This window comes from Girardinichthys multiradiatus, chromosome 5, assembly GCF_021462225.1.
Source record: "Girardinichthys multiradiatus isolate DD_20200921_A chromosome 5, DD_fGirMul_XY1, whole genome shotgun sequence".
NCBI classification, from domain to species: Eukaryota; Metazoa; Chordata; class Actinopteri; order Cyprinodontiformes; family Goodeidae; genus Girardinichthys; species Girardinichthys multiradiatus.
The window spans coordinates 8860943-8875567 of NC_061798.1; the positions used below are offsets into that span (position 1 = coordinate 8860943).

Below are 14625 nucleotides of genomic sequence, written 5' to 3' on the forward strand. Positions count from 1 at the left end.
GAAGGATGAGAGGCAGCAGCAGGTGTCCAACAGACTTGGATGTTCAGATGGCATCAGACATTTGGGTCCCAGCCGGGACCAGATCTCATTATAAAAGCGGATAAAAGAAAAGTTATTTGCCTGTTTGAGTCACAGGAAGTTCTCCAGTTGATGATAAGGGAACACAATTTTTTTACAGGCTTCTTAAAGAAAAGTTTAAAGAACGCTGCAGACAAGATAAGATAAACAGCTTATGTTGACAAAGACACACAACGAAGGAATCTCAGCACTCTGCTATACCCAGATGATCAGACTGAATGGCATAATGGGTGGTCTTGATGAGAGTGGAGCTTCATACCTCACTTGTTCTGGTTCTTCTTCTATTACCGAGGTGTCATGGAGTTTAGACGAATTTTCAACTTGAAAGACTCACCTCTACTTCCGGCTCCGTCTAACTACTCCATTAGACGGATTGCTTCAACTGATCAGCTTCTGGTCCGTATTCTTCTTCAGCCAAACATCCCTCCAGGCTTCGCGTTAAAAGACCTTCATACGCAGAATCTCCTGCTCTTCAGCTGAGCTTCGACCCTCTTCCACCACATCTCCACCATCAGGCTTCAAGCTCCTTCCGACTCCCTTATTTCCTCAGGCCTCCACTCCACCACCAGTATCAGGATCCCGGGGGGACGACTTCTCTAATTCTTACCTTAAGATGTTCATTCAAGCTCATGTCATCATCAGCATCCATGTCTTCCACCGGGGTCCGAGCGCCAAAAGAAAACAACCTTCAGCTAATAAACTCCTCTAATTGCCATCTCTGTGAGTATTTTCAGGTTGAAATACTGTTAAAGTTATTAATATTCAAAATCATTCTAAGAGATAAATTCAGACTTATTTAAAAACAACACATTCACTTCTACATTCATTTCAATGTGGGACACATAAAATTATTTGAAATCAGCTATTATTAAACTGTGGATTTCAAACACATTTTTCTGTGTTTACACATTTTTTATTCTATAAGAATGTAGTTTAACCTAGCTTAACCAACTTAGCATAGGGAGGAAAAGGGATGCTAAAAATGTCACCCTGGGGTCAGTCTAATTCTACATTTGTTAAATAATTCTGTAAGCATTCACGCCCCCCCCCCAGAAAATAAGAAAATATCAAGATCATTGCAATTAACTCCCCTCTCCTAATTTTTAGTCTTAGCTATCCTCCAGTTCATTGAGAATGTTACTTTATAGGAGAACAATGTTTGAATGACTGGATGCTTTCACTTTCCCATCTGCCACCAGCCTGGTTAACAAAGCCCAGAAACCACCCTGACACTCTCCCTTTCCCCCACACCCCCCCTGTTTTTGCTGACAGGACACCTGTAACCTGCAACTCTATGTGTTACATTAACGTTCAGCATGGACTCCTGCTTTACTTGCACTGCCATACTTGCACAATGATAACCTGCACTGTTGTATTGCTCTTGCATCTTATACTGCTCTATATTTACTCTCACTCACTTAAAACTGTGCACATATATTTATATTATATTGTAGATATGTTTATACTGTTTAATTTGTACTGTATTGCACCGACTACGCCAAAACAAATTCCTTGTATGTCCAAAAACGTACTTGGCAATAAAGCTTTTCTGATTCTGATTCTGATTCTGATTTATCAAGCGGCAGAGCCCCACGTTTTATCTGTCCAACATCTGAAAAAGGGCCTTGCAGTTCATTGGATCTTCTACTGGTTGTTGACGGTACTGCAAGTATTTCTTTGCCACTGTAAAGTTTCGGCTCCAAGACATCGAGCTTTGCCGCACTGTATTCTGCCTGAAGGCAACTTGAATAAAGCAATTAGTTTAAAGAGCTGCAGGGTACTTTGATAGAGGGGGCAAAGGTCCACCTCTCAGTTACCAACTTCTCAGTGAGCTGAAAGGCAGGAAAACAAAGAACTGTAGTAACTACATCTACTTAGGACACACAGAGCACATTTTAGCTCACCATTACAAGACTGCTTCCCCTTCTGCTGCTTGTAACGCAGGCACAAAGGGGACATTTGTCCTCGCAGTAGGGGACTGCCTGGCCCTAAACAGGCATCTTGGGGTGCTCTCAGCGGGGCTTGAAGCTGTGTCTCAGGGGTACACTAATGGGGAACGAAGGCTATCAAAGGAAAGTATCATGATGGCATCAAGGGGGGGGGGGGGGGGGGGGGGGGGGGGGGGTTATGAGAAAACAAAGATGGCTTTCCACAGCCCCCACTTCCATCATTTACATGGTAATCAGCTCCAGCTTTTATAGACTCCTCTGTTCGGTTTGCTTTCCTTTCTCTGTTTGCTACCACCAGCACCAGCTCTGGCCCAACCACACTATAACGTAACCAGCTTTCCCAATTTTTACTTTCTCATCTTTTTCTCTCTCCCTCTGTCAAATTACATTCGTTATGTTTTTCTGCTCGCCTGTCTTCCACTATTCATTCTCCCACCTCTCACTTCTCTACTGGTGCATTTTTTTTCTGTCATGGTGTTGCCCTGGAAACCTCATTATAATGGACTATAAAGAGTAGTAAAGAATTGGTCATATCAGTGAGTTTGTTCATATCCAGAGCTACCCCATAGCTCACATCGCTCTTCCAACCAGCCAATCATCCACCCTAAGATAAATACAACTTTTTTTTTTACTTCTGTGTCAGCTGGTAGGAATGGGCCAGTGGAGTAGAGATTAGAGGATTCAAAAAGGATTTCTGCTGTTCATACAGCCCAGTATCCAATTTCTAAACTCCAGTTTTTATAAAGGTTTGGCCTGAGAACAGCAATTTTGGGTGCTTTTAATTTCTCTTTATTCTTCTCTTTTTTTTAAACTTTAACCTAATAGCTTTTCCTAGTCTTCCTGCTGTGAGCAGTTGTTTTTCATTTACATTAGGAGCAGAGGCAATGTCACATTGCGTGTGCTTCACAGAGTAGTTGCTCAGGGCTTTAATAGTATTTCAAGCAAGATGATTTAGCATTTCTTATTTTAAATGTTTTTGTTTACTCTTCCTATTATCTGTTGAAGTCTTGCTCTCTTACTGCCTGAATGAACTGCAGAAATGTCTCAACATGTCCTAGACAACAAATGGCTTCCTCTTTGTGTTATCGTGACTATTTTTTAAAGACCTCATTGATACTGGACAATGCTAACTTTGAGTCCTTCTTACTCAGCAGCTGCATCCAGACTGAAGAATGTTGTTCACAGTGTGAGCTGGTAGCGCTGACGTATGGTGCGCTCAATGAGACAAACATTGGATTTTTAAGTTTTCAACACTGATCAGAGTTGGTGCAGTATTAGGATGGGAGAACATGATTTTTTTTCACTATGCAGTGTTTTAACTTCTTTCAGATTAGAAGAGTTCATAGATTGCACAGGTTCATTTTTCACCACACATTGTAATTACAGTATCACAGGTAATTATTTTTGGCAGCAGGGCAACATACGCTGTTTAATCAAGGCCCTTTGTGTATTTCTAGGCAAAAAATTGGTGTCTTGTGAAACCAGATGACAAACTCCAAGGACTCTTTCAGCAAGCACTCTCAGAGTGTGTCCATTCATTCACAACTGTGTGTTTGACAGCTTTTCTACTGCACTGAGTTGTGAGGCAGTAAGGGTAAGCCCACAGCCTGTGTGAAGTATTTATTTGTTCACGGCTCCAACATGGACACCCCTCCTGCTACCCCACAACCCTGTGTAAAAAAGGCTCCCCAACCTAACCCTTCATGGATGGCTAATTTTTCCTTCCTGACCTCCCTTTGTGTGACATTGACCCACTTCACCGCCCCCCCAACACCTTCCACTTCTTGGAATAGCTGCCAACTGTGAGCACTGCTACACTAACATCCACACTCTATATAAAAAAACTGAAGCTTAACATGGTCCTCCTTGGAAAGCTTTTTTTCATATTTCTTACTTTTCCTGGAGTTTGGGGCATTTTGATGACAAGTAAGATGAAATCTGGTCTGCATAGACCTGACTCCCTCCCACAGAGTGGGAGTGCATTTTAGAAAATACAGTTGCTACTCTCTGAACACATTACCTTGGACAACACAACCAAATAAAAAGAGTAAGTCAACCCATTAACCAATGCACTTTAATGTGCCTTAATTGTGAGAGAATCAAGGAATAGGCCTTTTTTTAATGTTTTTTTTTTTTTGAGAGGCATGCTGAGGGCGCGACCTATGGCGGAACTTTGGCCCTAGACGCAGCTGTCCCCTGTTTTGAGTCCCAGCCACGGCGACCTGTGCTGCATGTCTTCGCCTTCTCTCCACCCCATTTCCTGTCTGCCTACTTTCAAGAAATGACAAAATAAAGGCCATTAGTGCTGCAAAAAAAAAAAAAAATCTAAAAAAAAGATACACACATACACACACATTAGTTCTTAAAAACAGTCAATCATTTTCTATACCGCTTATTCCATAGTGGGTCGCGGGGAAACTGGTGCTTATCTCTGGCAGTCTATGGGCAGGAGGCGGGGTTCACCCTGGACAGGTCGCCAGGCCATCGCAGGTTCTTAAAACGTATAGCAAAAAATCTAATACACAAAGGGAATGACTTCAACATTTTTGAAATTTAAACTTCAGAAAGAAACAAAACTGTTCCAGTTTTGTCTCTGTAAAGATTTAGCTTTTATATTAATAATCATTTAAATTTTGACTTGAAGTAATTTCCTGTACCATTATTAAAAAATATGTTTGCTATTTAAACCACTAAACTGTGAATACCTTTTGTTAACTGGATATATATGTATGTATGTATTTTTTTACTTTTCACATTCCACCATACAACCCATACACATTTTGTATTGTTTCAAAACATAGACTTAAAGAATCAAATAAAAGGAGTCAGGTTGAAGTTGCCTGTAGCAACAATGGATTATATAGAAATGTTTAATTGTGCCTTTGATCACTTCTCACTGCTTTGTCTTTGTTTTTATTTCTGCAGACTGCGACTCATACTGCAAAGCATCAAAAGGCAAACTGAAAATCAACATGAAGAAGTATTGCAAGAAGGGTTACGGTGAGTCAGACTAAACACTGGTCATTAAATACATTTTTTTGTTTAGTGATGCTTGAAAACATCTTATGGAGGAAATCCATCGATTCTTGTTCCTCAACAGCATTTTGTAAATGTGGGACACGAGAAATAATCATTAAATATAAACAAATAAGAATTAAAATCCTCTTTATTCTGAGGCACCAAGTTCCTTTGATTCCTTTCACATTACCAGGCCCGGTTTATTCAAAGGAGCTTTTACACTGATTTCTTACTTTAGCTCTCTGAGTAAAACAGACAAAGGATCAAACGGATCTTAAAGCAATGAGGAGATGAGCGGACAAACAGAAGAAAGAAAAGGAGCTTGAAGGAAGGAGTGGGAAATAGAATTAGACAGAGGTGTGTTTGTGTGTGGGAGGGGTTATCTCTGCCCAGTGAGACAGACAGTGGGGGCTCACTAAGAGATCCTCATTAAGGATCAGCCCACCTCCTCCCACAACCAGAAAGTCCCCTGCTGCATTCCTGCGACCATCAGTCTGCCACGCCATTCAAGGTGTGGATAAGACATATGACCTCTCCCCCTCCACCCGCGTCCCCTCCCCTGATTGAAGTCAGGCTGTAGAGCTGCTGAACCAAACCAAGGGCGTCCCGTAGCATACTTCACAAGGTTGACGGATAGGTCCGGGCTTTGTTCTGTGGGGATTTGGAGGAGTTAGGGGTCAGCTTATAGACACCTCCTCTTCAACCCGGGCCTACCTCACTGGTGGTGTCGTGAGAAAAGCCGTGCCTCTGCAGCAGCATATGCTGTTGATTCTGGGTGTCTATATCAGAGTGGGGGTGGCATTCAGAGCATGCAGTTGTAAAATAACGTCTTAACTATTAAAGCAACATTTTATATTGGATTTTAATCAAAGTAAATTGAAAAAGCAGGCGGCTACTATCAATAGAAGGTTTTTGTTTAAAAAGCCAAAATGATATTTTGCTGGAATAACCATCACTCAAATCTAGACTGAGTACCCTCATTTATCCCTTTTTCCCCCCGCCGATAACCATGAACTGAGGAAAGGCTCCCAGCAGACCTGGCATGTGTTTCATGTAAACTAGAGTTGATCTGCTGGGACTGATGGCTGTGATAATATCAAGCAGAGAAAAATGGAGGTTCCTCTGAAGCACTAAAGTGTTTGTATACAGCTACACAATATTTTTGCTACTATTAAGGAGACTGATCAGTTAAGGCTGCTGTAACTCATGACAGAACAAACTTGGAACAAACTTGGAATCAGTGTTATTTAACTTTGGCACACAACTGATCAGATCGCTTCTCTTTTTGGCTCATTAAACTACAGAAGCATGAATAGTTTTTTAACTGGATGATTGTTAAAACATTTCACTAATCCATCTTTCTACTACTGGTATTACAGGACCTTGCAAAAGTATTCATATCCATTCATATTTTTCACATTTTGGAATATTTTAACATCAATGTAATTCATTCAAATGTCATGTCACAGATCAACACAAAGTACTGCTTAATTCTGAAGTTGAAGGAAAATTTTACATAGTTTTCAACGTCTTCAACAAATAAAAATCTAAGTGTGGTGTGCATTTGTATTCAGGGTTCCTGAATCAATACTTTGTAGAACCACCTTTAACTGGAATTACAACTACAGTCTCTACTGGTTTTACATGTCTAGATACAGACACTGTTCTTTGCACAGCATCTGGATGTAGAACAACTGCGAACAGCAGTTGTGCCACAGATTCTCAATTAAATCTAGGCTACAGACTTTGACTGGGCCATTTTGATACATAAATATGCATTGATCTAAACCAATCCATTGTACCTCTTTTTTTAAAACATATGTGCTCTCTGTCATTCTGTCACATAACATCCCAATTAAATACATTAAAGTTCGTTGTTGCATAAAAAATGCTTTTGTTCAATAGGGCATTCTGTGTTTGAAATGCACAATGTATATCTATCAATAGTTTCCAAATGCATATTAAAGTATAATTCAGGAAAGGAACAAAATCCCTGTGAAGTAAACTTGAAATTAAGAAATCTGAATAGTCAAACTCAGTGTGAAACTACTGGATTAGTTTAAGAGGAAAGAGAGCTTTGGAGTGTTTTAAAAAGATCAGCAGGGAGCTGGAGCTCCATGCTGCACTAGAAGACCATGCCACAGTGCTTTGTGGCTGATATGCAGGCACGTAGAAAGAATTACGAGGTAAAGTGGGGTGCAAAATGAGGGTGGAAATGTCTAATCTCAGCAGAATCCTGGCTATAACCAATTTAGCCACTTCAGTCTCCCTAGTAGTTATTGACCAAATGCAAACATCACACAGCAGCAGCTGGCGGATACAAGGAACTGCAAGGGGTCAGCATCAGACCACTCTGCACTTCGGAAATAATCTATAAGCTTAATTTAGACAAAGTGGAGAATTATAAACAAACTAAAATCTAAATTTAAAAATGGGAGTATAACCATCCTGCTGCATTACACGTAGGGCCGAACACAAGAGCCACAAGATCCTTTGTACTAATGATATAATAAACTGCTGGAAAACAATCCCAAATAAAAAAGGGGGCTTCAAGAAATGAGAGCATGACCTCTCCAGGCAACATGCCTCTGTTTTTTGTCACAAAGCCAGTCTACTAGCTTCTGAATATGCATATGAATGCAAAAAATGTCATTGTAAAAAATAAGGATGTACTTGATATGATCTGAGTCATTCAATAGGCATACAGTGCAATATATCAGCCTGAACACATTCAGTCTTCGAAAAGCTCATGTTTTACTTCCGCTGATGATGTTTTCATGCTGAGCAGTTTGCTGAAGAGCAAGGCTAACAGCTTGCTTAGTCACTGTTCATGATATGACACTGATATTTCAATTGGTAACGTATTTCAGTGTGGTTCCATTTAAACGTGCAAAAAAAAAAAAACTTGGTTCATAATCTTTACATTTTGATTTGAATGTTATAAAATTTAATGACTGGTTTTTCGACTGATACACTGACACTGATAGCTTTTCTTTACTGATAGCAAGGGCACAGAGCAGGTCATATGACACAGACCAAGAGGGATCCGCAGCAGACAGTACAGTCTATCTTTGACTGTAAATGTTAATGTAAAGGCTGAATAACACATTGTTAGGCAGATTTGACATATCAACAAAATAATAACCACAGCCTATAATATAGTTTTGCAGGGGGCTGACAGGAAAACAATACACAATTTTTAAAAATTGGCAAGTTAAAGCTGAACATCTCTCTGGAGTGCAACTGAAATAATCCCAGAAAATAGACCAATAACAGATACGGTATCAGGAGTTGAGTTTAATCAGGAATTCCCAATACTGATTATTAAAAAACCTGGGGTCTGACCTGGTAGCAACACATCAAACACAATGTTTTTCTGAACTTGGGTAGCTAAAACCTAAAGTCTCATAGTTAGTGCCCATCCTCTAGCAGCTGGTTCCAGGGCCCTTCAAATATCCAAACGTGGAATTTCTGCTTAAAATAAAAAAGAGGAAAATTTACAGTTTTAGATCAGCTATTATAATGCTTAAAGTCTAGGGCAGGGGTTAGACATTTTAGTTACAAACCTTGCGCTGAACATTGGATTTCCTTTTAATGCTGCCAAGAAATGTAGCTCCATTACCTCTACACTGTAAGTGAAAGCAGAAACCCTGTCACAAGATTGTTCATCTCTAAAGCCTCATCATAATTATAGGAGAAGCTTAATGGAACGTCATAGAAATCTGGTCATTATAATACATATCAGTACATGCTGGGACACAATCCTGAGTGTATCTGATCTCTGAGGGCTACGTTGGTTCATTCCTCAAGTAATATCCCTGAGTGTCTGCTCAGCTAACGTCTCTAATAGCTACCCCCTGCCTCGTAATCCCATTACTGATCACACTGCTGTGTCAGTAGTAATGTGCATGTGGAGCTGTATATGATGGCTGGGCTGTACACCTGCCCTTTTCACTTTGTTTAAAATAAGAAATTAAACCACTACATCCATTTTTTGGAAACAGGATAATACTTGCTTTGTTTTACAGGTCCTTCTCAAAATATTAGCATATTGTGATAAAGTTCATTATTTTCCATAATGTCATGATGAAAATTTAACATTCATATATTTTAGATTCATTGCACACTAACTGAAATATTTCAGGTCTTTTATTGTCTTAATACGGATGATTGTGGCATACAGCTCATGAAAACCCAAAATTCCTATCTCACAAAATTAGCATATTTAATCCGACCAATAAAAGAAAAGTGTTTTTAATACAAAAAACGTCAACCTTCAAATAATCATGTACAGTTATGCACTCAATACTTGGTCGGGAATCCTTTTGCAGAAATGACTGCTTCAATGCGGCGTGGCATGGAGGCAATCAGCCTGTGGCACTGCTGAGGTCTTATGGAGGCCCAGGATGCTTCAATAGCGGCCTTTAGCTCATCCAGAGTGTTGGGTCTTAAGTCTCTCAACGTTCTCTTCACAATATCCCACAGATTCTCTATGGGGTTCAGGTCAGGAGAGTTGGCAGGCCAATTGAGCACAGTGATACCATGGTCAGTAAACCATTTACCAGTGGTTTTGGCACTGTGAGCAGGTGCCAGGTCGTGCTGAAAAATGAAATCTTCATCTCCATAAAGCTTTTGAGCAGATGGAAGCATGAAGTGCTCCAAAATCTCCTGATAGCTAGCTGCATTGACCCTGCCCTTGATAAAACACAGTGGACCAACACCAGCAGCTGACACGGCACCCCACACCATCACTGACTGTTTGTACTTGACACTGGACTTCTGGCATTTTGGCATTTCCTTCTCTCCAGTCTTCCTCCAGACTCTGGCACCTTGATTTCCGAATGACATGCAGAATTTGCTTTCATCCGAAAAAAGTACTTTGGACCACTGAGCAACAGTCCAGTGCTGCTTCTCTGTAGCCCAGGTCTGGGGAATGCGGCACCTGTAGCCCATTTCCTGCACACGCCTGTGCACGGTGGCTCTGGATGTTTCTACTCCAGACTCAGTCCACTGCTTCCGCAGGTCCCTTAAGGTCTGGAATCGGCCCTTCTCCACAATCTTCCTCAGGGTCCGGTCACCTCTTCTCGTTGTGCAGCATTTTCTGCCACACTTTTTCCTTCCCACAGACTTCCCACTGAGGTGCCTTGATACAGCACTCTGGGAACAGCCTATTTGTTCAGAAATTTCTTTCTGTGTCTTACCCTCTTGCTTGAGGGTGTCAATAGTGGCCTTCTGGACAGCAGTCAGGTCGGCAGTCTTACCCATGATTGGGGTTTTGAGTGATGAACCAGGCTGGGAGTTTTAAAGGCCTCAGGAATCTTTTGCAGGTGTTTAGAGTTAACTCGTTGATTCAGATGATTAGGTTCATAGCTCGTTTAGAGACCCTTTTAATGATATGCTAATTTTGTGAGATAGGAATTTTGGGTTTTCATGAGCTGTATGCCAAAATCATCCGTATTAAGACAATAAAAGACCTGAAATATTTCAGTTAGTGTGCAATGAATCTAAAATATATGAATGTTAAATTTTCATCATTACATTATGGAAAATAATGAACTTTATCACAATATGCTAATATTTTGAGAAGGACCTGTATACTGTTCCTGAACCCAGACCTGACCTGCAGCAACCCCAGATCATAGCACTGCCTCCACAGGCTTGTACAGTAGGCACTAGGCATGATGGATGCATCACTTCACCTGCCTCTCTTCTTACCCTGATGTGCCCATCACTCTGGAACCGGGTAAATCTGGACTCATCAGACCATATGACCTTCTTCCATTGCTCCAGAGTCCAATCTTTATGCTCCCTAGCAAATTGAAGCCTTTTTTTTTCCAGTTAGCATCACTGATTAGTTGTTTTCTTACTTTCACTATTAAACATAGCCTGGAGTTCCACTGTTGTTTTTCTTCAATTTGATTTCACCAAACATTGAAGTGATCGCCGATCACGGTCATTCGGGATATTTTTCCGGCCACATTTCTTCCTCGAAGACAATGGCTCCCCACTATCCTTCCAGTTTTTAATAATGCATTGGACAGTTCTTATCCCAATTTTGGTAGTTTCTGCAATCTTCTTAGAGGTTTTCTCTAATTGATGCATGCCAATGATTTGACCCTTCGGAAACAGACTGACATCTTTTCCACGGCCACGGGATGCGTCTTTCAACATAGTTGTTTAAGAAATGAGAAGCAACTCATTGCACCATTTGGGGTTAAATAATTTGTTGCCAGCTGAAACATAATCGCCCATGCAGTATTTATCCAATGGGAGGCTTGTACCTTTTTACTTAGTTAAAACCGTTTCACTCACCTTGGGATGTTGGATGCTTGAAACTCAACACATGAATTAATATCTGATCAATTTTGATAATAATTATGGTACCACTCTGGGGCACTCATAGAGCACTGAAATTTCATTCCCAATGATCATTTAAGGTGTTAATAAGAAAAAAATAAACCCTAAAAAAACAACTCCAAACAAACGAACAAAACGGTGACGTCACAGAAAAGTATTGTTCCCGGTCATGACACTGTGCATTTCACACTCTTGATCCCAGTATACAGTACATGCACTATTCAGAACTGGGTGGCATTAAAAGGGACACACATAATTCCTTTTCTCACATTTACACCCATGTAACGTGTTTTTCCACATGCCAGTGTACATGAGAGAATTTAAGTACACCCTTTCATCAAACTTTTTGACAGGTGGGTGGGACTTCCGGTGAGGGCGGGATTTCCGGTTGGCGCCATGTGGGCGCCATGTGGTTGCCATGTGGGCAGGAGGTCACGTGGTCAAGCAGGTGGTGTGTCCAAGGGGGCGTAACCGTGGATGCTGATTGGTTGTCGTCATTAGGGGCGATACCTTAAATGAGTCAATTAAAACACAGGGGTGTGTTTGTTATAAATAAAACAAGACAAATATGGTATTATCGGAAACTGTTTGGCATCAGCACCAATTAAAAATAGAGGGGGTGTGTTTGTAAGCATCGTTAAACCTTGAATAACCCAATGAAAACAATAGGGCGTGCCTTAGTGTTTACTTTAAATACAGAGATAAAACTCTGCACTTTACATGCAGCATTCGTTGGAAAAAAAGAACACCCGTTCAACAATGGCTAGAGTTAAGAGAGTTTATCGTTAAGCGGAGGAGAAACGCAACGCGTGCCAAGATGATGATGATGAACAAGCAACTGCATCATATACTTCCTCAACGGAGATACCTATCGGAATTCCCGTCGTGACATACTCTACCGATGATGAGGATCCAACATCAACTTCAACAACCACGGTTGAAAATCAGACCTCAGTTCGGCCAAGAGGTATGTCAGTTCTGTGCGAAACCCCAGTGACCGTCTACCAGTATTCATCCCGTGAATTGAATGCTCCTAAGAAATCAACATACTACATCTGCAGGGTACAAAGACCCCCGTTCGACACTCTGCAGGAAGAATGGTCTTTGGAGCCATATGGCCTGGTTGGCAGCTGGGGTTATATTTTCATGTATGAAATAGGAGAGCTTTGCCTGTATCAATTGGATCAAGATGAGGTATTTAATGGATCACTGGCTCTGTGTACACTCACCCACAGCGACTGGGCTGTGTTAAAGCTTGCAATCCCGCACCTTAATGATAGCCCTGAAACATTCTCAAGGCAGGAGAGGGAGGAAGAAGAAGAAGAAGAAAATGAACTGTCTCCTCGACCTGTAAAACGGGCGAGAATGTTTCATATACCATCCGATGTTGAAATAGCTGAGAGAGAACCTCTCTTTAGCGCAGTGTGGGGGTCAAAAACCACCGCAAATGGCCGCTGGTCTTTTCGGCCAAGCAGACGCAGGAACAACCGGACGAGTCCCTCAGATCTGTTTGTGTTGGAGGCTTTCAATCAAGACTGCGGCGTATTCAAGACAATGCTGGCTCTGCCGTTTGAAGCTTGGGCAGAGAAGATGAGTGAAATTGGACATCGTCTTTCCGACCTTTTCCAAAAGTCACGAAGTTGGATCGATGTCATGTCAGTGAAAAAAACGCTGACGTTTCCTGTTTTACGTTTAGAACGAACCCTCTTCTGAGGACACGCCCCTTCCTATGATATATATACGGGGAGATAACTGCAAGCTCACAGACACTGAGAATCGTATCATGAGAATGAGTGGACCGACACCATACAGGGATCTCTACAACCACCGAGCAGAGATCCACTTCTCTCCTGAGCACGATGAAAGCTTCAACATTGGACCATATCATCCGCCTTCCCCTGACCTCTTCTCACCATCCACCTCAACATCCTCATTCTCAGAGAACCACTTCAGTCCTGCATCACCTACAGGATACAACATGAAATATCTACCGCTTTCTCCAGACCTCTGCTCACCATCACCGCTATTCATGGCTGAGTCTGTAGACGCGAATGTCCTGCCTGAAGACATGAAGGTGGTCGTGGAGGAGGAGGTAGCCACCGGCTACTCACCCTCTACCGAAGCCCCTACACAGACCCTGGGACCGATGGAGGACCCTCAGCCTTCAGCAGAGGATGAGAGTAACCAGGAGGACGAAATTGACGGTTGGTTCTCAACCACCCTCATCAATACGGTGAAAACAGCGATACTTCATTTATTCAACATAACCTCTTTGAACTATCTCAGAGAAACCTGCTATGGATGTATAACGAACTACCCAAGCCAGCGTCAACACCATTGCCTGGAGGTACTGGGGGGGGATTATTACCAAGTCAACTTTCAACGCATCGTACGACGACTCGTAACCCCCAAACTCATTCCTGCTATTCAGAATCTTCTGGTACTTCGAAGCATACAAGTGGATGACTTCAGAGTGAGACGATTGCCAAGACGGTTTTATATGAACTGAAATCGGTACAAGGCATCCACAGTGCAATAGCGCACGTTTATGATCGCATGGTCGATGAGAAACATCTCAAACAACTTAACTCTGTTTCAGAGTGCTATGGACTGACAAACTGATCTCACATGTTTGATGACTTGTTGTATCATTTTTTTTTTAGTATTCCAGTACTTTAGTTAATCTGCATTATATGATTTTTCTTCTTTTTTCTTTTTACTATTAAATACAATTAAAGTAGGAACATAGTAACCTTTCCCAAAAGTGTTGTTTAAAAGCTAGTAGTGTTTGAATTCATCTGCATTTTATCTGATTTTGTTTTCTGGTTGTTTTTTTGTTTATATTAAATACAAAAATAAAATAAAAAAAATAAGGATAAATCTACCCTCCTGTGTGTTTTTTCTCATTATTTAACAAGTAATCGGCAGAGTGAGCATAAGGCAGAGATGGCAGGAAGACGGCTGATGAAGAAAGTATATTATAGCCCTTCAAATCCGGGAAGTTTTGGGGGTGTAGATAGGCTGAGGAGGGTTATGCAAGATGAAACGGGAAAGAAGGTTGCGGTTGAAAAAGTTAAAGATTTTTTATCAGGAGAAGATACCTATACTCTACATAAACCTGCAAGAATAAAGTTCCCGAGAAACAGAGTTTTTGTCACCAGACCATTGAGGCAGTTCCAGGCTGATCTCTGTGACATGCAAGCTCTGGCCATGGAAAATGATG

At 41.3% G+C, this 14625-nt stretch overlaps 1 protein-coding gene across 3 annotated transcripts in view; it reads left to right on the plus strand.

Annotated features, from left to right (window-relative positions):
- The window catches only part of ntn1a (netrin 1a), a 108247-nt gene that overhangs the window by 77118 nt on the left and 16504 nt on the right, over positions 1 to 14625 (plus strand). For all 3 annotated transcript variants that reach the window (XM_047364534.1, XM_047364533.1, XM_047364535.1), the window contains exon 6: positions 4953 to 5027. In XM_047364534.1, the coding sequence (XP_047220490.1) occupies positions 4953 to 5027 (75 nt within the window). The remainder of the gene's footprint in view (positions 1 to 4952; positions 5028 to 14625) is intronic.